This window comes from Crotalus tigris, unplaced genomic scaffold (genome assembly GCF_016545835.1).
Source record: "Crotalus tigris isolate CLP2741 ecotype Arizona unplaced genomic scaffold, ASM1654583v1 scf7180000018548.2558034, whole genome shotgun sequence".
NCBI lineage: Eukaryota > Metazoa > Chordata > Lepidosauria > Squamata > Viperidae > Crotalus > Crotalus tigris.
In genome coordinates this window covers 1,086,554-1,114,127 of record NW_024097071.1, presented here as the reverse complement: position 1 = coordinate 1,114,127, position 27,574 = coordinate 1,086,554, and the positions used below count along the sequence as shown (strand labels likewise).

The window sequence follows — 27,574 nt, the reverse complement described above, 5'->3', positions numbered from 1 at the left end:
CAATTAGAACTGGAATTTCCATCATTAAATGATACAGTTGTAAAGTTCAATAGCGCATGACTGCATTACTTAGCGATGGCAATCCCAGCAGTCTCCATTGCCATTGCAGACCCAGGACCATGCAGTTTGTTAAATGAGAAGAGTTTGGAGTCCCATGCAAACAGTGCGGGCAGGGGCTGGGTGGGTACATGATGATGCTGTGAGGTGTCTGTGTACAATGGGGACAGTACTACAAGTGCAGGCAAGTAGGCAAGGCCACAGATGGTTGATGGGTTGGCTGAGGCTGTGGTAGACACTACAAAATCTAGATGAACTGGTAGAGGCTATGGGAAAATGCTATGGAGGGTGGACCTGGTGGAGTGGTGCTACTGAGTATGAGATCCGTGAGATTTTATACATAATAGGGCATTTGGGGAGAAAAAGTGCCAAAAGCAACTGATTGGAGTGACTTGCAACTTTCCCTGTTACCTTCTCCATTGCCTTTGCTTGTGGGAAGCCAGCAGGGAAAGTTGAAAATGATGATCAGGTTACTTCAGAATGCTGCAGTCACCATAAGTGTGAGTGGGTTGCCAAGTGCCCAGATTGTAATCATGTGATCTTTGAAGACTAGTCATAAGTACCACACATTCAATACAGTCATAAGTTTGAATGATCGCTAAACAAGTGGTCATAGTTTGAGGACTACCTATATATATATATATGCAAAATAAAATAATAAATACACCTTTTCCATAATGACTTAGACATAAATATATTTTGCAAGGGATTCAAGACTATATCAAGCTAGTAATAACAGTAATACATTAATTAGTCGTTAATCTGTATCAGAATACAAAAGACAGAACAGAACAGTAAGATTATATGGTATACAAACTATGTGCATATGATGAGGGCATCCTATTACAACCAAGATTAAAACTTGTCAGAACTGTAATATTAACTATATATTCATTCGTTTGTTGTTTGTTGTTTATTATGCCTTAGAGTCCTGGTGATTGCCTGGACTAGGCTTTGCAATTTTTGTGGTAAGATTTCAGGAGTGGTTTGCCATTGCTTGCTTTCTGAGACTGAGAGAGAATGACTGGCTCAAGATCACCCAGCTTATTTTGTGCCGAAGTCAGGACTAGAATTCATGCTCTCCCAATTTCTAGCCGGGAAGCTTAACCCCTACACCGAATTAGCATGTCTGTTATTGCATCAATAAGATCAGTGGTTTTCGGAGGAGCTTCCGGTACGTGGCGGCGATGATGGCAGCTACCTTGTAGCCGTCCAGCTGGGAAGGTGTTAGAGCTGCGGAGCACAGCGCGCACCAGCTGGCCCGCGGTTCGGAATCCCCTTCCCAGGCAAAGGGAAGGGGTAGAGAACGCAGGAGTAGAGGTAGAACCCCTGAACCCCCTCTGGATTTTTTCCTTGAGGGGGTGGAAGGAGCGTTCCCTCGGAGCTCCTGCTGATCTCCGCCTCCCAGCTGTTTTTGCTTCTTCGGAAGCAAAAGGAACCGCCGCTTCTATCTCCGCGGTTAAAGAATCTCGGTGAGTAACTTTTGAAGCGGACAGAGCGGTTTAAAGGATTTCTTTTTATAGTTTAGTGTTTTATTTTCCTCTTCTAGTTAGTTTTGGTTGTTTCTCCTTTGTTCTTTTTTGTTGGCACGGAGAGAGAAAAAGATGGCGCTTTGAAAGTGTTCGGCTTTTTTTTTTTCCTTTGTCTCTTTGTTCTTATTTTTCTTGGAAGGTAATGGACTTAAATGACTGTTTTTGATTTCCTTGTTCTCAGCTTTGGATCTTTTTCTTGATTTTCTCTCTTTTTTCTTTTTCGGAATTCTAAGGATTACAGTATTTTTGTTCCTTTTAATTTTTATCTCCCCCTTCCCTTTTTTTGGGGAGAAGGGAAGAGAGAACTGTGTTTTAAAAAATGGCTTCAAAGAGACAACCGCCTTCTATACTACCTAAGGTGGTTTCCTCTCCCACAACTTTAACCATACAACAACAACAACAACCTAAACATGTACCACCGACCCAGCCACCACCTTCCCCTCCTTTGCCAGGCCTGTCTGCACAAGAGATTAAAGACATAATGGGAGATGCTGTATCTCAAATTAGAGATGAAATGAAGCAACTTGTTGTACAGATTAAATCTGAAATTAAAGTGGAATTAAATGAAATGAAGGACTCATTAGAGGATAATAATACTATTATGCGGCAAGATATAGTTACAGCCTTATCAGGTTTGGCTTCTGTGGTGGTGAAGCTGGACTCGAGAGTGGAGGAAGTCGCAGACAAAGTTGACTTTTTTGAGGATAAATTTCAAGATATGGAAAAGAAGATGGTGATTTCACAAGAAGATATCCTTATGTCTCAGTATAGGGAGATGGAGCACGCCCTGAGAATCAGGGGTCTGAAGGAGGACATGAATCAAGATTTGATGGAGATGGTGCTTAGTGATTTAGCTGTTGCTTTGAATATGGATAAAGGAGAATTACGCAGAGAAGTGGAAAAAATTTATAGAGTTAATTCCTGGATTGCGAAGCAGAAGAACTTGCCTAGAGATGTTGTGATTTATTTTACAAAGAAGTCTCTGCGTAATGAAATTATACAAGCTTTTTATAATAAGAGATTCCAGATTGCTGCCCAAGATGTTATTATTCTAAAGGAAATCCCATCAAAAATTTTAAGAAACAGGAAAGATTTTGCTTTCTTAGCTAATGAGCTTAAAGCTAGATTGATGCCATTTAGATGGGAGATTCCGATGGGCATTGCTCTGAGCCATGCGGGGATGCGTCACAGGCTGAACACGGTTGACAAAGCTAAAGAGTTTTATAATACGGTCCTGGGTGCAGGCTCAGCTTCATCTGTTCAGAAGCTCTTGAGTGGTAAAGAGCTGGAACAGCAACCTGAAACATTAGGTCTGATCTCTGCTGGGAAGATGCAAGCTGAATGGCAATGTCAAACAGAGGTTAAAGAGCAGAGGATGACCCGTGCAGTACATAGACGTAAGGAAAAGGAGCAACAAAAGAAAGAAATTAAAGAATCTTCTTCGGAAAGTGCTTCATTGCCGGTGGGAGGAGCAAGACCCAAGAGTTTTGCAACACATACAGCAATGGCAGACCTCCAGGTAGTCTTCTCCAGGCTCCTGGTAAAGGGAGATGGCAAAGTTTCTGACCTGGAATGTTAACGGTCTAAATTCCCCTCAGAAAAGAAAGAAAATCTTTTACTACTTAAAGCAACATAACAATGATGTTATTTGCCTACAGGAAACTCATATTTTACTTAAAGATCAAAAATATTTAGTTAACGCCCGTCTGGGATCTCATTTTGTATCTGCAGCTCCTGGGAAAAAGGGGGGAGTGGTTATTTATGTGAAGCAAAATTTACCAGCTTGTCTGGTAGAATCAGATCCCCAAGGAAGATATGTAATGATTGAACTTGGTTTATATGGTAAGAAAATACTTATAGTGGGACTTTATGCACCAAATCAGCAACAGGAACAATTTTATAGATTGTTACATCAAAAAATAACTTTGCTGGACTATAGATCCGTGATATTAATGGGTGATTGGAATGGTGTCTTAGATATACAAAGGGACAAGAAAGGTTCTTCTCCTCTTTTTAAACAGGCAAAACTACCTAAAGCCTTTTTTGACATGAAAGAGGACTGGGAACTAAGGGACTATTGGCGGGAATGTAATCAAGAGGAGAGAGACTTTACCTTCTTTTCAGATAGACACCAATCCTTCTCAAGAATTGATTTCTTTTTGATTACAACGGATTTATATAATAGAGTAAAGAATGTAAAGATTTTTCCTAGATCGCTGACGGATCATAGTCCAGTTTGGATGGAGCTGACTCAAGAAAAAGAGGAGAGAAGATCCTGGAGGGTGAATGAGAACTTATTTAGACAAGAAAAGAATGTTCAAAAGTTAAAGGAGTGTTTAAAGGATTATTTTGCTTTGAATATGTATAAGGGGACTTCAATGTCAATGGTATGGGATGCAGGTAAAGCATTTATGTGTGGGATTTTGATAAAAATGAATAACTTTCATAGGCAAAAGCAGATTCAGAAACGTAAAGAATTGGAAGATGAGATCAAATTAAAAGAAAAGTTTTTGATTTTAAATCCTTCAGATGAAAGGATTAAAGAATCTATAAAATTGCTAAGAACACAATTTAACATGTTGATGGCGGATCAATCCGCAACCAATTTATTGTTTATGAAACAAAATACATTTTTTAATGCTAATAAACCAGGGAGATGGTTGGCTTATCAACTAAGAAAGAAACAGAGACAGAGAATAATAGATAAAATAAACTATAAGGGTAAACTAGTGTATCAGAAGGAATTGATTAAGAAATCTTTTTTAGATTACTATCAAAAATTATATAAATCTACTAATGTGCAAATTTTAGATATAAATAAATATTTAAGTGAGGCCAACTTTCCCAAACTGACAGAGGACCAGAAACATGAAATTAATGGTTTAATTACTAATGAGGAAATTGCGATAGCAATCAAACAATTGAAACTAGGGAAAGCACCGGGCACGGATGGGTTGACATCTGTTTATTACAAAGCTCTAATGGAAGAGATGATTCAACCATTAGGTGATCTTTTTAATAATATTTTACAGGGCTCAGAGATTCCTCCTTCATGGCGTAGTGCTTTTATATCCTTGATCCCAAAAGAGGATCAAGATCCTACTTTACCGAAGAATTATAGACCTATATCTCTTTTAAATGTTGACTATAAGATATTTGCAAAAATTTTAGCAAATAGGCTTATGAGGGTTGTGCATTATCTTGTGCACAAGGATCAATCTGGGTTTATAACTGGTAGGTACATGAAAAATAATGCTAGACAAATTATTAACTTATTAGAATATCTAGATAAGAATAATCAAGTTTCTGCAGGGCTGATATTTTTAGATGCTGAAAAAGCTTTTGATCAATTGAATTGGCATTTTATGTTAAGAGTAATTGAAGAGATGAATCTTGGTGAAAAGATATTACAAGCTCTTACGGCAATATACCAAAAACAAACGGCACAACTTATTGTTAATGGAGGTTTGTCAGAGGTTTTTACAATAGAGAAAGGTAGTAGGCAGGGATGTCCATTATCACCGTTGCTGTTTGTTTTAACATTGGAAATATTGTTGATTAAAATTCGAGAGTCGCAGGAGATAAAAGGAATAGAAGTTAACAAAAAAGAATATAAGTTAAGAGCTTTTGCAGATGACTTGGTGGTTACTTTGTCGCAACCTACTTATTCTGTAGTAAAGTTATTACAGTTGACTTATCATTATGGTTTGGTTTCGGGTTTTAAGATTAATGTTAATAAGACTAAAATCCTACCTAAAAATATGACTATTCGGGAGAAGCAGATTTTGGTTAATTTGACGGGTTTTGAAATTGTTAATAAGGTAAAATATTTGGGGGTGATTTTATCTGTTTCTAATGCAAAATTGTTTAAGAATAACTATGAAAGGTTGTGGGTTAGAGTACAGAAAGACTTGAGGAATTGGGAGAAGTTGCAATTATCTCTCATGGGAAGAATTGCAGTGATAAAAATGAATGTTCTACCCAAGTTCCTTTTCTTGTTTCAAATGTTACCGATTTTGAAGAATGAGATTAATTTAAGTGAATGGCAGAAAGGTATTAACAAATTTATCTGGGCAGGGAAAAAACCAAGGGTAAAGTTTAAAATCATGCAAGACTCCCGTGAGAGAGGTGGACTCAAGGTACCGAATTTGAAATTATATTATGATGCGGTGGTTTTAACATCAATTAGTGATTGGGTAAATTTAACAAATTTGGAGATACTCCATTTGGAGGGATGGGATTTACTTTTTGGTTGGCATGCCTATTTAATATTTAATAAAAAAGTGGACCGGGCTTTTAAATCTCATATTATAAGAATCTCTTTACTTAGGGTTTGGAGAAAATATTATAAAAGTGATTTTAAAATACCATTATGGGCTATACCTTGGCATGCGATAGAGGGGATAAAAAGAGGTGTCAAAATGGATATGGTGTCTTATATACAGTTACTTAGATGGGATGGACAAAATTGGCAGTTAAAATTATTGGAAGAGCTAGCACATGAAAATATTATTTATTCTTGGTTTCAATATAGGCAATTAGTAGACAGATGGAAGATGGATCGTAAGGTGGGTTTCCTCAGAGAAGATGAAAATTTTATTAAGCAAGTGAAGGATCAAAGACAAACTCATATTAAGAGAATTTATGGGGTTCTAGTGGAATTGGATTCAGAAACAGAATTAATTAAGGATTGTATGATTAAATGGGCGCAGAATTTTGGTGAACCAGTTCTACTGGATACCTGGGAAACTATTTGGGTGAGAAATGTTAAATTTACACAAGCACAGAATTTAAGGGAGAATTTTTATAAAATGTTTTATAGATGGCACCTTGATCCACAAAAAATGTCTTTTATGTACCCTGACCTACAGCCTAAATGTTGGAGATGTGGTTGTTTGGATGCCACCTATCATATTTGGTGGTCGTGCAGAAATATAAAAGCCTTTTGGATCAAGATATGGTGGAATATTCAGAGAATTTTTAGAAGGAGGGTAAAATTCACTCCACAATTATTTTTATTAGGTATAGTTACTGATTGTGATACAAAGGAGGTTATATTGATGTTGAACTTGATCACAGCCGCAAGGCTGTTAGTAGGACAATATTGGAAGAAGGAATCTTTGCCTACTTTGCAGGAATGGTTTCTTAAAGTGTCTTATTTGGCGGAAATGGCAAATATTTCGGCTTTCTTAAAAGAACAATCGCAAGAGAAATTTCTTGCTGTTTGGGATAAATGGATAAAGTTTATACAATTTAAATTGGATATAAAAAATATCATCTAGCTTTTTTATAACTTTTATTTTTATATATATACATATATTTTAGTGTTATATTCTTTTTTTTCATATAATTTTTTTAACTTTTTTTAATTAAACCTATATTCTGCTCTGGGAAGCTCCGGGGGGGGGAGGGAGTGGGGGTTTTGGGGAGGGTTGGAGAAGGGTTGTTTTGTTTTGTTTTGCTTTGTTTTGTTTTGCTTTGTTTTTGTATTGTATTGTATTGTTTTTTTTGTCTTTTTGTAAAAATTTATAAAAATTTTTAATAAATAAAAAAAAAAAGATCAGTGGTTTTCAACCTCTTCTTCACTACTGACCCTCTTAAATACCTTTTGTGGCGATAGACCATGGCCATAGACCCCTAAGACTTAACTCAAGATTTAAATCGTAACATTTCTTCAAGCCCCCTGTGATGACATTGCAGCCCCCATTGCTCCCAGGTTGAGAACCACTGCTCTAGATAGTTCACATACCACTCTAAGCCATGGTTTGTTTAATCATGGCTTACTGAATAAATCATAATTGATTTAGGCTAGCTTCAATAGGCTAGCTTCATACTATGACCAAGGTTAGAACTAAATAAACAATATTTTGCCAAATTCAGGGATGATTACCACACTGATACCGATTATATCATAGTATAAACTGATATACTCTCAAGGCCATCAATGATACTTTTGCACATAAATAATATTAAATTATAATTTTACAGTTATATGGTTTATTCCAGCAAACAGAAGACTTATTTATTTGCATTATTAAAAGCTCACCTTTCTATAAGGTAATAGAAATTTGCTTGTCAGAATTCTCATTCAGTCTGCCATACTTACTAGATGTATCAAACTATAGAGTGATGAGATGCTACAGTAATTTTATTACCTTATAGAATTTAGTTGTAGATGACACTTCCTTCAGGTCAGGTTTCTCGAGATCTTCACTAATAGTCTCATCTGGGCGCTGTGATAGATTTTTTCTTAGTCGTTTTGACTTGCATTGGATTTCAGTTAACAAACCTGAAAATCAGAAAATGAATACTTATAATTTGTACAACTGATACTTATCCATGTTGGTAATCCCAAAAGTAACGAATAAAGGCTCATGTATAATTACAATCTCCATCTTTTTTTTTTATTAATTCACATGTTCAGGTAAACTTGTCCAGGAGTGGATGCAACTACATCCATTCCTAGTCAAAGTTACTTTGGCAACTAGGATCATATGTCCCCAATTGCTGCTGGATGCTTCTTATCACTTTGAGGGAAAACAGGAGGAGGAAGCTTTTGCTAAGTTAATCATCTTCTTGCCTGATGAAAGTCTCTTCCTGACTGGACCAGCTTTGTGAGGCTATAGAGAGAAAGGCAAATTTGCTTCCCCAGAAGTATTTTTTCCATGATAGACAGACACAGTTTGAAATAGCTGGGTGGAAATCAAGAGTTAATTTTACATATTATATACATTCTCAGAAAAAAATGAGGAGATATTCCACTTATTGACATTATTTCAGCATTTAATAATAATAATAATTTCATTATGTCTATTAATACCTGAAATGTGGTGGTGGAAATAAATTTGTAAAGTTATTGCCAAGGCTGGACCTATGTAATTCCTCCCTCCCATCTATCACAATTGTTCAAAGTAACATAGCCAACTTCAGTGACCATATTTCTCTACTCAGAATATTAAAAAATCAATCTTACTATATCAGTTTAAGAAGATAAAATATTGTTGTCCAAGAATAGGTAAATGATGGTGCAGGGCTATAACAATCATAACAAATGGAATACTTTTGTGTGTATATATATATACAATTTTGTTTCACCTGGGAGAATGAAGAAAAGAGGCCAAATATTGTTGAGGAAGATATCTACAAAAATTCTTAATTCAGCAATGAACAGTTTTAATATCCTGTATATTATAAAATCATGCACCACAGAAATCAAACTTCCTTTATTACAGAAAGAAGAGGAAATTTAAGGGATTAAAATAACAATTCCACATAATATCTCAAAAGATTAAAATGGCATTTATAATCACAACATAGGCACTAGGTTTAGTGCTGACTTTGATCGTTTTAGCATGGAGCCCTTAGCAAACTGGCATTCTCCAGATGTATTTAATGTAAATCACATTATGAATACTACCAAAGGGTGACAGTTGCTTCATACACTAGGGGAAAAAGACATTTCTGTATATCCATGAATCAGAAAACACATGGTATACATAAACTAGGGCCAGAAGCTTATTTAATGTATTCAGATGGATATCTCTTGTTCTAAATAACAGTACCGTTATCTTCAGACCAGCAAATATCTGACAAATGGTTTTATTGTATTAATTTTTTTCCAGTTTTTACTGTATTGTTTTGTTTTATTGTATTGTTCATCCTTCTAAGCTATTTAATAAAATCTCAGAATTATTTCCAATGAGAAGCTTGCCTTTCCAACAAAGTGTGAACCAGATTTGAGTGAGGATTACTTTCTACGTTTTGAGTTAGAAACGTATCTCTAACTGCACAAAAACATGATGTGTAATCACTACATCATGATGATTCAGGGATGCACAAATAAAGTAATAAAAACCATAAGATTTCCCTCTTTTTTTGCAGTATAGCAACATTTTACAGGAATAATTGCAGTATTGTCTTATGAGTAAAGGCTCAAAGTCCAAGGTAATGTTAATTTCAGAGAGATCATTTGCTTAAAGTCAATTTACAAAAAAAGTTACAAGTTTAACTATCCGGCAAACCTTGAAGGTTGTTTTTAAATTAAAAATGAACAGTACCACTCCTTATTTGAAGGTAGTTACAACTTGTATGATGTCCTCATTCCTGTACTTTACAAGAATCTGCTTATGTTTAAATTATAAGTTATATGACTCTCATAGTAACAAAGTACAAGTTTCCATTTCAAAGGGACATTTAAGTCACAGTGCCTTATTATTTGCCTTTGCTTCACTCAAGACTATCTGAGAAAATGGCCTGCTGGTTTGAAAGTTTCCATTTCCTTGGGCAGCATTAGTTACATTGCCCTATTTTTTTCTGATTATTTTATTATCAGATACTAAATTACTCATAGTACTGAAGATACATTTACTGGTAATCCTGAAGATAAACACATTTCCCCTTTCTCTGGGAATAACCTGACTTTATTTTAAAGAAAGTTTATTTTTATTGCACGCTTACAGATTCATTAAGGCAGTGGTTCTCAAGCTTTTTATACGGCGACCCCGGACATAAGCAGGTGGCGTGCATGCGCGGCGGCGCCCCCTGCGCGGCACACATGCGCGGTGGCTCCCCCTGCGTGGCACGCATGCAGGGCGGCGCCCCCTGCGTGGCACGCATGCACGGCGGCGCCCCCTGCGCAGCACGCATGCGCGGCAGCCCCCCTGCGTGGTGCGCCTGCGCAGTGCCGCCCCCTGCATCACCCCCTGCGCAGCGTGCATGCGCAGCGCCGCCCCCTGCGCCAGCTGACAAAAAAATGGCGGATCGCGTTGTTTGGAGACCCCCGTGAAATGGTCGATCGACCCCAAATAGGGTCGCGACCCACAGATTGAGAACCGCTGCATTAAGGGGTCTGACCATCATGGCAGCCTCATTTGTTTGGTTGCTTGTGCACTGAGGGTAGAGAGAGCATATAGCAAGATCTTTGCTTTTAAATTGACAGCATAAGGGGGTTAATTATACTAGAATTTTTTCATTAATTCCGAAATGCTAATAAAGTCTATTGTTTTCTACAAAGCATAAGAGTTGATATAGCATCTTGTGATCAGATTGGAGAAGTACATTAAGAATTCAGAATAGATTAATTTCCGGTATGAGCTTAAACTAGTTTGATACTGCAATTATGCTAAAATAACTGAAGCTATTAATAGGAAACACCAAACAGCTTGAATCCTGTACTTGTATATTTACAAAACATAACACATGCCAAGAAAGTAAATTTTAATAAAATACTATGATAAATCTAACATTAGTTAAGTACAATACAACAGTAAATCTGATCTTCACTTTTTTCCTAAATGGGTGAATTCAAAGACCATATTATCTTTTCCTAACTATCCATAGCCCCTATATTATAAAAACAAACTACAATTAATTTGCAATTAAAATGAAATAAGTGAAAATAGCTGTATACATACATTCTGCCAGCATTCCAACTGCCTTGCACTTTTGTAGACGGCACTTCTGACACTTTCTCCTCATATACATGTCCATCTCACAGTTTCCTCCATTTTTACACTTGTATTCAGCATTTTTAGTGATACTCCTTCTGAAGAAACCTGATGATATATGCAGAATAATATTTCAGATTTAAAACCAATGCTAAAATGATTACTATATGAATACCACTAACTTAAGATGCTTTTAATTAGAAAAATGTGTTTTATAGATCACAGTAAAAGTTTTATCTAGGCTGAATTTCTAACTTGAGTATAATCAGTTCTCAAATGCTGCATATTCTGTTATCCTCTAAGTGGGTTCATATGTCATGTTAAATTATAGTCAAGTTGACATATTTTGTTAACCCATAAGCCATCATTTACCAACCACATAGGCTGGAGTACATACAGTAGACTGCACCAAAGTAATGGTACTTTATCATGCTATTTGAACCAGCTTGGCTTACAGTACATATTGTACTGCATTGCAATGTAATTTGTTGGTCTTGGCTTAGTGTGTTTTGTCATTCCAGCCACAATAACTCCTCATCTTTGGTACATAGTTTCAAATATATGGTCCTCTCTGATTGTGGCTAAAAACTAAAAAAAAATCCAGTTGCCTTTTGAAAAAAAAAGCACTTTTGAACAATGAACTGGATGATTGATGATAGACAAACTCCAACTAAGCAGTAAATTAATGCATGTTCACTAAATAAAGTTTATAGTTGAATCTATCATGCAAAGGCAGCCAGAAATTATCTCTATTCATTACTTAATATCCTGGTAGTTTAGATTTATTTTATCTTAACAAGTTATTATCAGATCAATCTGCTGTTACTTCTTTGACTACAGCTAACTATTATTTTACAGTATGCTGTAGTTTCTTTTCTAATCTTTTTTAGGTATTTTAGAACTTTTACCCCTTTTTTCTCTAATTAATAGAGATTTTCTTTTTTTTTAATTTTCTGATCTGTGACTGAATAAAAATTGATTAAATGATTGACTGATTGCAAAGGCACCTTTTCAGCTTTTTGAAAACTCAATTTCCTTAAGTATAATATTTTATACCATATAGGCTTTTAAATCTATAAAGATATCTTCTGGAGAAATGTATTTTTTCCAATTTAGAATAGAAAGTTGCTACTCTGCTCTGATTTGTTATAGTGCTATTTCTAACAATGTCCCTATATATATGCATAGAACAATGTGATACATGGAGCACACATCTCTCAATCTTTCACTTGTTTGAACAATGGAGTAGATAGCTGTACCAGGTTATTGCATAATATTAAATACAAAAGCTATTCCAAGTAAGAAAATTTTCTAATCCTAGCAAGATAAATGCACTGAAAATCCTTCTAGTGAAAGAAATTATAAGATTTGTACCCTCGTGACTTGATAGTGAAGCAAATGTGCTTCTGAAGCTTTTGCTAAATAGTGAATGATCTTGTCATATCGTTCTATCAGTTGACTTATCTGTAATCACAGAATCTTATTATAGTAATACTACTGACAGACTTTTATCTAAACAGTATTTCTCAACCTTGGCAACTTTAAGGTATGTAGATATCAGTTCCCAGAATTCTGAGAGAATTGGTGGTCAGGGAATCCTGGAGTTTGAAGTATATATATATCTTAAAGTTGCCATGGTTGAGAAGATCTTGACAATGGCTCTATCTCTGGTTAAGTAGATGAATTCTATATAAATAGTTCTATTTTTAAACATGTGTCCTACCTTTGCAGCCTTCACATGTCAGGGCATTATAATGGTACCCAGAGGCCTTGTCACCACAGACAACACACAGCTCCTTATCTTTTGTTCTTCCAGAGAGTAGACCCATCCGAGACTTCTTGGCTATAGGAATATCTACCAGATCTGTCTCCTTGGTTTGTAAATGATTAGAAGGCATTTTTCCAAGTTCGTACATTACAGGGGAGTGCCATTCTTCAGATTGTTGAGGATAAAGATTAAAACTTGAATAATAAGATGGTAAAGAGATTGGAGGCTGCATTGGGCAAAAATGCATAGTGTTGTACTGTGAGTAGGATGACACATCAGTATCTTTCGCTGCAGAAATCATTGGATCCGGATGTATACCTCAATAATAACAGAAGATATATTTCTAAATCAATATTCCAGAAACAGTTATTTTCACCAAAAATAATCATTGCCATTTTTTTCTTCTTGTACATCCTTGCAGTGTATATTAATGTTCAATCATCCTGAACTGAGCTTGCTAAATGTGCATGGATGGATCTAATTATAGTAAGACCTTGGATTAATGGATTTGTGATACATAATGGATGCATATTTTGTTCAAACAGCCCTTGATTTTACAGATTAAATAAGAGTGTTGCACTTTATATTGAGTATTTACTGAATAAGCAAGAGTTATGTCAATTATATGATTATATAGATTATGCATATTGATGAACATGACAGATATGAATTTACTACCATTTGGCATTAGTAGATATCCTCTTCCTTCAGTGGTCAATTAAACTGAGATTCTACAGCAGGGATCCCCAACCCTCGGTCCGTGGACTGGCACTGAGCTGCGGCAATCAAGAAACTGGGCCACATAAACAAGTAAAGCCCCATCTGTGGGATGCAGGCAGCACATGAAACCATGCCCCCTCTGGTCCATGGAAAAACCTCTCTCCATGGAACTGTCCCTGATGCCAAAAGGTTGGGGGCCACTATTCTATAGTGATCAATCTACAACATACATTTTAAAGAATAAATGTCTTTTCTTTTTCTCATTAACTCTGCTGGATTCCCTTGACGTGCTAATTCTTTTTAGATTTGGTTGGGTGTATATATAAACTGTATGCAGGAAGAAGATATGTATGCCAGATGAGGGGACTACAGTTACATGCCAATTAGCGATGGACTGTAGGACTGTGGTAGGGGCTGCGGAACAACTTTTATACCGCATATGAAACTTTTCCCCATAATACAGAGGTCTTCTTTTCCAGCACTGTTTAAAGTAGAAGGGAAAGATACAATGGAGATTGCTCTCTTGTCTCCTCCCCTCCCTAGGTGGGAGACTACTCAGCTTTCCAAAGAAAAGCATCTCTCTTTCCTTGTCAGTTCCCACTCCACCCCAAAGATATTTACATAGTGGAATAAAAAGGTTGTGTGTCCATCTAGCTCTTGATTCTAAATATTGAATTGCCAGTTGCTAAAACTGCATGAATATATTTGCTGACAAAACCACATATAAATATTGTTAGACTCCAATGTGGTTGATTTGTATTGTGTGAACAGAGTCAATCAGTTTGAATTTATGATTAAATGTTTCTAGTGAAAGTGCAAAAACAGTTTCTGTATTCATTTTTCAGTATAAACATTTATAGGAACTATTTTAAAAGTACAGTGCTGAAAATCTGAAATTACTACTTTTTTACAGTTGTTATTTTTCTTTTCAATGAAGGCTGCAATTTGATTCAACTAATAGAACATTTTGTTTTTACTAAATAATTAATGTTTTTAGTTCTCTCTCTGTCTTCCTTGAATTTGTCTGATACTTTAAAAAGCTATTGAAACTACTAGCTTTGCTAAGTAAAAAAATTCAATAGTTAATTATAAATGTTACATAGTGGCATTACAAGGATTAACATATGCAAATTCCTACAACATGAAAACAGGTGATTTCTGATGTGATCTTGGTAGTCTTTTCCTCTGTTTTTCGTTTCCAAGATATTCTCACAAACTAACCCAGCTATATTTTAGGATAGAATGAAAACCAAATCTTTATTTAAATTATAATCAGTATGTCATAGAAACATTGGGTTATTTAAATAAACTATGGTCAAATGAATGAGTAAATTTGTTCTGAAAACACAATAAATAAATGATACAATAATTGTTTTTACAATTATCTTAAATTATTTTTCTTTTCTGCTATACAGATAGGAGGAGTTTTCAGCAGAGTAGGACTGAAGGAATATGAGGCTGGTATTTGTCAGGATAGATGTATATTATATCAATTTTAGTTTGGGGGACAAAAACAATATATTTAAATTTTTAAGTCTTTGTTACATCATTTACGTACACAAAGAACACTTTTTAAACATAAGCCATGGACTACAAAAGAAAGTTTGACTGATTTCTAAAGAACCATTAAATGCTACTGGTACATTAATTCATTAAAGGAAAATTAGATAACAAACTCTAGTTTCCCCCAGTTAGTAAATGAGCTTGGTTGTCCTTTTAAAATCAAATAAACATTGCAATAATTATAGTAGTATTAATCACAATATGGAAGCACAATGGCTCAGTGGTTAAAGATGCTAAACTGGTCAGCTGCAAAGCTGACAGCCCAAGTTCAAGACCTGAGTGCTGTGCAACAAGGTGAGCTCTCATTACTTGCCCCAGCTTCTGCCCACTTAGCAGTTCAAAAGCATGCAAATGCTAGTAGATAAATAGGTACCACTTAGGTGGGAAGGAACAGCATTCTGGATGCCTTGGCATATAGTCTGCTGGCCACATGACCATGGAGGTCTCTTCACTGACTCCCTTGGCTAAGAAACGGAGATGAGCACCACCCCCTAGAGTCAGACACAACTGGACAGAGAAAACCTGTTCCTTATTAATCACAATATTATTCACAATTGTAATGTTATATTATCAATTCTTATTTTACAGAAGTTAATATATGTAAGTCTTAATATTATACTTCAGTTTCCCAAACCAAGTAGTCTATATGTTATAGAGTATTTTCAACTTACCTATGCTGACTGGGGCAAGATGACAGCTGTAGTCTAATACATCTGGAGGACACCAGGAAGGAGAAGATTGGTCTACCACAAATCAAGAACAATATGAACCAAAATTACCATATAAGAAATTATTATGTAGAGTAAGAAAATGCTCACTAGATAGTTCCAAGCTGAATTAGTTATACATATAAAAAGAAATAATAGTATTTGGATGTCTTAGGTCATAAATATCAATGTTTAGGCATGGTTTCATTATAACTACTAAAAATGATCTTATCTAGTATTAAGAATAATAAATGAGTAAATTGGAATGATATCTTACCTTTTAAGAGCAAACCAATTTAACAATTTAAGTAGAGTTTCTGAAAATGTTGTAATATAGTTTCTCTTCTGCTTCCTTAACTTCCAAAACCCTAATCACAAATGATACATAAAACTTCCTCTGAGACCAGCCAAGGAAATAGTAGGGCAGAGGTTACATGGTTTACTGATTAACTTTATTATGAGAAATAAGTTGAGAGAGTAGCTATGACAAATGTCCAGCCCAATTTGGTGAAATTTAGAAAATTTGATCTCAGAAGAAGCATTCATAACTGTACGCTTGCCTGTTGTATTATTTCTTATGGATCAGTATATTGTATAATGAAGTATAAAAATACTGCTTGATAAAATAAGCCAATCAACCAATATATTATAATTCACAATGGTAAATCTATATAAAAACCTATTCTAGCCCTGAGGCAAGGAAACTGCTGTGGGAAATCAAGATGCCTCATGTAACAGTCAGCAAGTCAGTATGAGTGTTGTAAATAGGTCGACTGTTTGATATCAAATTATGTTTTCCTCTTGGATTTGCCAGAGATGTTTCTAGAGAAGGACTGCTCTTTGCCTCATGGGGAAACACATGTTATTCTTCCCCCTCCCCCCAAGATAAGAGATGTATTGGGAAAATCATCTTTGTGTTAAAAATATAAATAACTTGATTCAAGTATGTTTATAAGCAAGAGAATTTTGGAGTGGGTTGCGGTTTTTTCATCATGTCTCAAGTTGGCCAAATGCTTTATGCTGTTGCTGGCCATCAGTATGTTCCTACTGCCAATCAGCTTTTTGTGCAGTGCAGTCCTGCCACCAGCTGTGCTCCTCTCATCTCATTGGCTAATGGTTTTGAATACAAGTTGAGTGATCTGCTGCCATGTGGGAATATAACATGTCAGCTGTCTGCCACTGACAAAAGGTGAGGAAAAAAAATTAATTCCTACCCAAAAGCATCAGCATTCAGAAAAACATGGTGAGGAATACTGAGGAGTTACTGATCACCATGGCAAAAATATCCAAAGATTATTACATTTATTATATATCTTATTTGTTGTACACATATATCCCAATAACGCTAACAATGTAATATATGAAAGAAAAAAATACTATTGAACCATTTTACTGTTCATTATATAAAAAATACCAGTTGTATACTTAAAGCAGTATATATAGAAACAGATTGTATTTTATACACTGTCTCAGAAAATCTTTTCTATTCTAAAACCTGGTGTCACCTGCTCATTGCTTGCAAAACCCATTTATTCTTATCTTTTAGCTAAGTTGATGGGATGCCCTTATATGCTGACAGCTGAAAACAGAGAAGTGGTGACAGAGAGACTAAAGGAAGTATTATGAGGAAAATGGAAAGATAAACAGATGAGGGGAAGAGGCATAGAGCAGAAATATTACAGACATTCAAAGAATGCAGAAAGGAAAAATGGTTAACACCTCCCCCATCTACTCCATCTCAAGACTTCAGTCCAGATCACTACATTCTTTCACCTATAAGTATATTTTCAAACAAAACAAAACAAAATAAAAACAAACCTACAGAAGAGTTTATGAATTTTTCACACGATAAATAGTTTGACTAAATGTAAATGTTGCTGAATGATGGGGAAAGAAAGACATTTGGACAGAGTCAAGAAATAGAATTGGTTGAACCACAGAATTGATAAAAAAGAATACTTGTGGCTCAGGATTAAACTCAGGGTTAAACACCAGTGGAGTCTTGGTGTTCTCTGAGCTTGGTGGTTTTCCTGCAGACGTTTTATTGCCAAACTAGGTAACATTAACAAAATGTCTGCAAAAAACCCACCAAGCTCAAAGAGCACCAAGAACCACAGAATGGTTGAACAGATGGGGAGTCTGAATTCTTGAATGTTCAGTTATTAGACATGCTTATTTGAGCTAATGTAACCTTTTTTTACTGTCAACATTTATTTCCCTACTGCCTGCGCTGACTGATACTTGCTATCCAGGAACTTTATAGTGAAGGACACAAGCTGGGATCTTTTTCTATACAGCATATGTGTTCTGCTGCTGCATTAATAGTGTGCTTTACCACTAAATCACTTTATTTTCTTTAATTATTTATTCATTTTATAGCATCACTAAAAACTAATTGAGGACATTTCAAAAAATAGTCAATTGTTTAAAATGATAGAAAACTACATTCATTCATTCATTTCTTTGTTTATTTATTTACCACCTTTATTATTTTTTACAAATAACTCAAGGTAGCGAATATATCCAACACACCTTCTTCCTCCTATTTTCCTCACAACAACAACCCTGGGTGGTAGATTGGGCTGAGAGAGAGTGACAGGCCCAAGGGCACCCAATCAGCTTTCATGGCTAAGGTGGGACTAGACTGACTGTCTCCCGCTTTCTAGCCTGGTGCCTTAACCACTGTTTAGCTTTCTTTCAACATTATAAATATTGTATTGTTATTAATGTAAGTTCTGATTTACCAAATAAATTAGGACCTTCAGAAAGAGAAAATCCATCTGCTGAAGATAGCTGGGAATGGTTGATCAAGTTCATCTCCAATGCCATAGAATCTTTAATGTAAGATTTGCAAACAGTGATGAAATCTAACAACAAATAATATTATTAGTAAAAAAATACAAAATATTGGGACTTGCTGATCAAAGTTGAATGCTTATGGAAAAAGAAATCCAATGTTATAACAGTTGTGACTGGAGTCCCTGGAGCAATAGTTAAAGCATATCTAGATATATTACATTTATCAGATGTTAATTTTACCACCCCCAAAAAGCCGCCCTGCTTGGAACTGCCTTATATTCTTTGAGTCTGTCTTAATAATTCTTAGATCCTTGGTTAGGACTTAATAGCAAATAAAAATAAGCCTTACATTCTTCCATGTGGATCATTCCCAGTATGTAATACTACAATGTGATCGTTTTCATACTAAGAGTTTTCCCATTTTTAAAATGGATACACTTGCCTAAACTCATACTGGAAAGCACTTCCATCAGATATTCATAAAGTCTTTTCTCCATCCGCACTCCATATGCCATTATCCAAGAAGGCATTCTCAATTACTGCTGTTGCGGGCTGTGTTGAAAGCTGTTTGACTATGATAACCAAAAATTAGGAATTTGGCAGCACTTTTTCTGACACATTTTATTTAAAAATAATAACCTTTCAGGAGCTGTTGCTTACTTCATCAGATGCTTAGTCAATACTATTATAACATGCTTAAAGAGATTCATATTTTGGTGGAAGTATTCAACACTTTGAACAAACTCACGTATTCGTTGCATTTATTAGCCTTCATCTATAGGCTATTGTATTTAAGGTGTACCACAGTTAAACATCAATGTACTAGAAAATATAAAGTTACTGGAACTGTTGTGGTGGACATTAAAATGTCTGAACTGAGATATAATCTAACGTACTCTTCACAGGCTCTGTTCTTATAATATTTATCTGACATTTCCAGCATCATGTATATTAACTAATATTATATTATTATGTTCTATGTATTATAGAGAGCAATTCAACCATATTTATATATTTTGATCATGTGAGCTATCTTTATCTACAATAGTAAAGGCAGGGTAAACAATAAATTAGCAAATATTCTGAAAATAATTCCAAGATATATATTTATTGATTCTTGAGCAAGTAAATTCTATGATATTTACTTGAGAGCCTAATAAATTCAACTAGTCATTTCTACAGAATCATAATATTTCACTAGACATTAGTACTGCCATATTCAAGGCTCTTTCAATCTTGCATCTCTAGCTGTATATGAACTACAACTCCAATCGCTTTGCAATCTTGGAAAAAAATCTGGGAGATGTAAACCTCACAAATCTGAAGACACATGATTTTTAACATACCACTTTGGCCATGTACAACTGTTTTATATTAAAATTATCAAATTAAAATTTACAGTTATATTATTACACAATTGTTTGTTAATATTGTTTACATAAGAGAATCTAACTTTCTTTGCACAAACATTTATCTCTATGCAAGCTTTCTATTACTTTCCATGTATGAATCTTTATGGCTTTTGACTAGGAAGTGATGCCAAATTCTTATTAATTGAGTTTGCATTCTGGTTTGTTTCACCACTATTAATCAAATTAATCTCACATGACTGGCTCCACAAATTATGCCAAACCAAAGCCAAATAAACTATATTATGGCTTAGTATAATGTGTGAATCAAATCCATTTTTTTCAGCTTTGTTCACTGAAATTTATTGAAATGTCAGTCAATATTGTTAGAGTATGCAATCAAATTAATTCATATTTTTATCTTTGGATAGAAATAGTCAACAATGTAACCATGTCATTAAAACATTTATTAGATAACTTCCGGTTCCAGTTCACGGCGTCACTAGTCGTACGCGGAGACTTCTCTCCTCGTCGACTAGGTTTCCCTCCGTCGGTGGACCCTTATATGGATCCAAAGTCACCCTGGAGGATGCAACTTCCGTCAAGGAGGCTGCTGTCTGGCTGCGGAGGAGCGGTGGCTCCTCCAGCTGTCCGGACGAATCTCCAAGGGCCGACGGAGAAGAAGATCGGCCAGTAAAATGGCTGATCGCCCTGCCACTTCAGACCGTAAGTCAGACAACATCTAATCTTTGAGTGTCCCTGTGGTGAATCCAGGTGAGAATTTTTTCTTATTTTTCTCTCTTTTCTGCCTTTTTTCATTTATGTACCTGTAAGAGCTTTTGAAATTATTTCCCTGGCTTGGAAAGGAGGCTTCTGCTTTCTTTGGGAAGAAAGGCATTTTACAAATACTGAAAGACTATATTTTACTTTTTATATATATATATATATATATATATATGTTTTCTGAGGTTTTCGCGGGTATTTGTATGTAGGTCTTTGGTTGTTCGGGTTTTCTCCCGCGTAAAATTGGAAGTGTCTTGGCGACGTTTCGACGAAGTCCATTCGTCATCTTCAGGCTGGTGTTTTCAGCTTCGTGCTTTGAGCACACACATTGCTGCTCAAAGCACGAAGCTGAAAACACCAGCCTGAAGATGACGAATGGGACTTCGTCGAAACGTCGCCAAGACACTTCCAATTTTTAGAGTATAATATATATTATACTCTAAAAGACAGAAAAAAAGAAATGATTTTTGGAAAAGACTTTCTTAACTCACTGAGGGCATCTAGTGGTGAAAATTTAATATTGCAACTTTGCTTATTCTTCTATTGAATTTCAAAACACTAAAGATAAGCTGTACACCTGTGAAGCTGTGGGGGTGGATGTTTTTATATTAAACAAAGCCTCTACAAAAAAGAAAAAGAGATTTCCTTTTAAGCATTAATATTAAAATGGAGAAACCTCAGATACAACTGAATTGTGCACTTATATTGGAAAAGATTTATGAGGCCACTGCAGAAATTTGTGCTACATTTAAAAACTGTACTTTAGAATTAAGATCCAGAGGTTCTACTACATTTGCTCAAACTGATGTCCAGGTTACAACTGATCATGGCATAAATCAAAATGTACCAGAAGAGGAATTTACAGAGATAGAAGTGAAATTTATTTCATCTGACAATCCTTTCTTCAGCAACTTAGAGAACCAGAAGAAGCAAAGACCTCAAAATACAAAGCAACTACACTGCAAGGAGAACAGAAAAAGACATTTACTGCAGAGGAAGAGATTTATATTTTCTCAAAGATTACTACAAGCAACAAGAATCGATCTATTGGTTGAAAGGGAAAAAAGACGTTTATTGCAGAGGAAGGGACGTACATTTTCCCAAAGATTACTACAAGCATCAAGAATGGATTTACTGATTGAAAGGGAAGCGCTTTTATGGAAGCCCGTGTGGCATAGAAAGAAATCCAGAATTAGACTGAAAAAGAAATTTAAAAATGTTTAATGGAGTAAAAGGCAATGTTGATTTTATGGATTGTTTTAAGGATAATGATCTAGAGCTAGAACTAAGAAAAATGAAATTATATACATGCATGTTTAAATTAGTAAGTGCTTAAATTAATTAGGTGATTTTTGTGTATAATAATATGATCTGATAAGGTATGATAATTAATTGGATGGAATTTGAAGTTTGTGTAATGAATTGAAAGGAATTAAGGTTTAACATTATTATTATTTTTTTCTTTTTTCTTTTCTCTTAATTAAGTCAGTTATAACTATATACATATGTGTTTAAATTAGTTAGATTTTTTTTTGTTGTATGGAATGGTTTGGATAAAAGAACCTTGGCTCTATGGATTGTATTAAGGATAAAAAATATATAATCATATATATATATGTATGTTCTGGGGTTGAAAAAAAATGTTCAGTCATGAGAATGTAATTTTGAAGTGCTTAAATTGATTAGGTGATTTTTGCCTATAATAATATGATCTGATAAGGTATGATAACTAATTGGATATCTGAAGTTTGAGTAATCAATTGAAGGAACTAAGTTTTAACATTTTTTTGTTTTTTTAATTAAGTTAGTTATCACTGGAAGAAGAAATGAATGAGTTTGGTGATAAGAAGAGGGCTGAGAGAGATTAAAAACTTTAATATACATGGTAGAAATACTTGAAGTGATAATTTGTTGATGTAAAACAATATTTGATTATGGTCATTTTAAATTGATAAAGCTTTAAAACAGAACAGAACAGTAACAGAAATTTAAGCTAGAAATGGAATATATTCAATCTATTATGTTATTTGTGAGAAATAGAGAGATGATAGTGAATGTATTAAGTTGAGCTGTTTATGTATGTTTTTTACCTTGAATTGTTTGTTTACCCAAACACCACAGTGTGTCTAAAGTACTCTTTGTTAAAATTAAAAAAACCCAATAAAATATATTTTAAAAAAACATTTATTAGATAAGGTAATAGGTGGCTACTGTACTTAAGATGACTCAGTGTCTTAGATCAGTGGTTCTCAACCTTTTTAATGCCGCAACCCCCCAACCGGTCATAAGGCGAGGACTACTCAACCAGTCGTAAGTCGAGGACTACTCAACTGGTGCAGCACCATTTGCAGAATGGGACTTTTGGCGGGCTCAGCAGGGCAGAGACAGCCTGGACAATTCCTACTGGCTTTTGAAAGCCAATAGAATTAGACTCTATTCAAGAGAGTCTATTCTATTGGCTTTCAAAAGCCAATAGAATAAAAGGGAGTAGCACAGCTAAGGAAAAGGGGGGGAAAATGGCGGACTGTGTTGTTTGGCGACCCCCGTGAAATGGTCGTTCGACCCCAAATGGGGTCCCGACCCACAGGTTGAGAACCACTGTCTTAGATGTACTGAGCATTACAATCATTGGCTTCATTTGTGTTCTGATATTTTATTGAGGCCTCTATGTATGGTGTTGTGCTGTTGCCCATATTTTTAATTTTATTTTAAAGTAAGATAAACCTCATGAGAAACTAATGAATAAAAGAATGACACTCTTTGGAGTATTTTTACATCCAATTAAATGTGCCCCTTTATCAACCAAAGTAATCGCACTGCCAGGTTCAGGACTATGTGATAATTATCAGATCAATGCCGGCCAAGAGATTCTATGAAAAACATTTATACTAAGAAAGTAATGTAAATACATAAAATAAAAGTTTTATATTTCCTCTTGAAAGAGAAATAAAAGCATATAATGAACAGTGATAATGAAGTAATTAGTTATATTAATGTTAAATTCTCACAAGTACTTTTTTAAGTATTGGAGGAAAAGAAAAGGAATATCAGAACCATTGAGTTGGAAGTGGCTATTATAATAAAGAAAATTCATTCCACCTTTGCCAATAAAATGAATACTAAAAAGAATACAGAAACATGATTTTGCATTGTCCCATATTTTTTCTCTACTGGAGTACATATTGTCAGTTACACAAGATCCTATGCTTGTGAATCTACAATAATAATTTTTTTCTGCTTTTTTCTTTCATAACACACACCATGGCAAAACTTCACATTTTGGGATCTGCAGCAGAAATATAAAACAAATACCAAATTTCACTTGCTAAATTTAATGGAAAAATTATCGTAAGCCAATTTGAAAGTTTATGTAATTATAATTTAATATTTAATCAATTATCAATATATTTTGATAATGGGAAAACCAGTGCTTTGGCCGTTAATTCCCACAGATTAACGCAAATTCTATTTTTTTAAAAAGGAGTCCTATATCACATACTAAATAAATAATAATGCTGTTTTTCACTTTATTGCAAAATCATCTGTTAATCAAAGCTTCCAATAAGACAAAATGAATGAAATTGCAGAAAACAATATGCTCAAAAGTATGACTTATCTGAACTATAAGCATTAGTAAATAGCAACTTACACCTGATATCTTGCTCTGTTCATAGAATCGGCAGTTTTGCATCAATTGAAACTCCTAATGATTTTTCAACAGGAACATTTTTGTTTTGTTTTTCACTTTCACAGGATTGTTCAGTGAAAACATGACCACTTTAGCTGACTTCTCCTCTCTTCATTGACTCAGTGCTGCAGTACACAAAGCTTACTCATTAACAGTACTTTCTTTCCTGTTCTATCTAAACAGGCTTGAAGTACAGGAACTTTATAAAACTGGATACAGCACAGTTCCTGGGCAGGATATGTTGCTAATCGTGATTGGTTGAAGATTCTTATTGGGCAGTAACTAAAAAGTATGTTGACAAATGCTAGCTTATGCTTCTTTGAATGAGACAACCAAAAGGTGTATGAGATCAAGGCCAAGTGGAATTCCGGGTATTGAAAAAGGCAGAAAAGTTCCAGAAATAGAGCAGCTATGTTTATGCCTATAAAACTATTTAGCTGTAATTGTAACCTAAATATTCTGGAAAAAGTTGTTTAACATCACAGTAATAATCTGAGCATAAACGTTACCATCCAGAAATGCCAATTAAAACTTCTACAATTCCAGTCCACGTAGCCACAGCTAAGAAATTTACACATTTATCTTGCACTGAGATTAAGAAAGATTTAGCTTAACAAATGTGTCCTAACCTCCAGTTGGTGAATGTTTATGTGTACATTTATTCATTCTTGCAGAACTCTTTAAACTCTTCCTGTATGAAATGTGTGAAGCTTAGAACATTATCAGAACATTGTAAGACCATGGCTGAATTAAACCAAACATGGAGTATTTTAAAACATAGTTACCAATTAAATGCCAGTGTCGACATGATCTCTAATAACTGGCATTGAGAACAGATCTTAATAGATAGTTACTTCCTCAAAAATCTATACAATTCATAATTTTATGAATGAAATCCATGTACACATACATAACACCCCCACCCACATATACACACCTGTTAGCATATGGGGAGACAAGGGGGAAATTTAGCTTGATAACATTAAAGGCTGTTTCTTTTTGATATGTAAACTGATAAGATTAAATATATTGGAATAGAACTCACACAAATCAAAATTATATATCAAAATAACATTTTAAAAATATTTTGGCATCTATCATTCCTATCATTTTGAAACATTCCTCTATTATTTTACCTTCTGGAAATGTCTGCTTTTACATTCTATTCTATTCTTTTTAAATATGAATGCAGTTAGTCTGTTAAGTATCAGATGGATTCCAAATCCTATCATAGTATTATCTTTTAAAATAAATTGCTGTTTTATTTCAGATGGCGCTTTCTATAAATTACTGGTCTCATTATGTTCTTTCATTCCTTGTTCATTGATATCAGCTGTTTCTCAGGATTTTTATGAGTTTCTCATCTCCCAATATTGTACACATGGTCACAATGTATATTTGCAAGACATTTTGTTTGCAATCAAATTTATAATTTATGAATTATTAGGAATTAAATATGATAGTAATAGTATGTCATATGTGTTAAAAAGTGAAAGGACATATTGTACAGAATGTTAGCTTGGTCTTCAAGGATAAAAATGTTTATGGCTTTTAAAAATAAATGTAACATAAAATTTCTTTTAAACATTTACTGTATATGCTTATTTTATCCATTTAATCATTGACTTAACTATTGCTCCATCTCTTCAGTACTTAGGCCTTCAAAGTCAACAGATAATAATGTGAAATAAATAAAACCTTTGTCACCCACTGCTACATAAGATTTTATGTAACTCTCCTAAAAATAAGAAACCTTTGTACAGCTGGTCATAATATATATTGTATCACAAAAGAAGTAATCAAGTTTGATTTGGAAAAAATTGTGCTGTTTACAGAAGTTGGCTAGATATTCAAACTTCTAATGAAGGGAGTTGTCTTACATTTTGTCATTGTTATTATTGTCTATCACACATTCTTCTATTGTTAATTTCTAGTTTTAATAGTGTGTGATTTTATCTTTGTTTCTTTCTGCGCTGTTTAATTAATTTCAATGCTACTCAAATTGTCTATTGACTTGGTGTATTCTAATATTTTCTCTGGAGTATTCTAGTCCAATGACTTTATTTTACTATTTATTCATTTTCTATACCTGTTTCTTCAAGTAATTTCTTCAGGTATTCTCACCAGGCAAATTCACCCTAAGATGCAGTGGTGTTTGCTTGTTTCATGGCTTGATGTTGTTACATTAACAATTACTTTAAAAAAATTTTTTTACATCAGTCTATAAGAAATCTCAAGACATGTCATGAAAGTGACCTAGAAACTAGGAACTTCAAACATTTGGTTCTATTATGTGGGCAGAATGCTCCTACCATCAATGCATTTAATTTATACTGAAACAAAACTGAACAGCGGTTTTAGTGATTGGGATTACAGTGGGATTTCCAGTGCTGCATATTTATTTATTTAAAAGCATTTATCTAGCTGTTCATTTTGAAACCAACTCTTGGTGGCTTACAACTAATAAAACAATATATACAATTATAAAACAACCATATGACAAAACAGAAAAACCATATGGCATATAGTCCCCAGCATTCCTTTGGCCTCTTCCTTTTGGAACAGAAGCGAATATTTCTGTTTCAGGGAGGAGGGGGATTACGAAGAAGTGGATGTCTTAAGCATCTTAACTCTCCTTGTCAGATCAAGAAATTGGGTCTGTTGTACATTGGCAGGGCTTCTAGGACCATACCTCCCTGGAACACTGCATTATGGATGACAGGACACAAGGCCCTTTAGTCAACGTTTATCTGGATGAAGGCCCTTATGAAGAAAAGAACACTCTGGTGCATAGAGAAAGTCAGTGATGGAACAGGAAATACATAAATCTTTGCTTCAGAGGGAATTGTTTTAGATACACAGAACAATATTTGGTCTCATTTGGAATGAAGGTCTTGACTGTATTTGTTTCATATAATTCAATCTTAGATTAACAAATTGTGTTCTTTTGTATCCTTATGCACCTTAAATCATAATTTGCTATAAGTACTTGTAGTGGCTTTTAATCTGTGAATTTAACTTAGGTGATTGTTTGTCCTTTATATTCATTTTCTTAATGATATTTGCTACATTTGTATTTATATTATTGAGAGAACTGGGTTACAGGATTTGACAGGACCCTGGGATGTGTATATTTACCTTCACTCGCAAGAGTACTGGGTG

The 27,574-nt window shown here is 34.7% G+C and overlaps 1 protein-coding gene across 6 annotated transcripts in view; it reads right to left on the bottom strand.

Moving 5' to 3' along the window:
* NR1H4 (nuclear receptor subfamily 1 group H member 4) overlaps window positions 1-25,355 on the bottom strand; it is a 41,041-nt gene extending 15,686 nt beyond the window's left edge. Inside the window, exons 1-7 of one of the 6 annotated variants that reach the window (XM_039354073.1) lie at window positions 24,374-25,348; window positions 18,538-18,660; window positions 15,758-15,829; window positions 15,460-15,593; window positions 12,759-13,121; window positions 11,003-11,143; window positions 7,745-7,878 (exon numbers count right to left, since the gene is read on the bottom strand). In XM_039354073.1, the coding sequence (XP_039210007.1) occupies window positions 7,745-7,878; window positions 11,003-11,143; window positions 12,759-13,104 (621 nt within the window). In that variant the 5' untranslated portion in view covers window positions 13,105-13,121; window positions 15,460-15,593; window positions 15,758-15,829; window positions 18,538-18,660; window positions 24,374-25,348. Of the gene's footprint in view, window positions 1-7,744; window positions 7,879-11,002; window positions 11,144-12,758; window positions 13,122-15,459; window positions 15,594-15,757; window positions 15,830-16,070; window positions 18,266-18,537; window positions 18,661-24,373 lie in introns of those variants that run through there. The other 5 variants (XM_039354072.1, XM_039354071.1, XM_039354076.1 and 2 more) reach the window with 5 other exon arrangements.
* Between the last annotated feature and the right edge of the window lie 2,219 nt (window positions 25,356-27,574).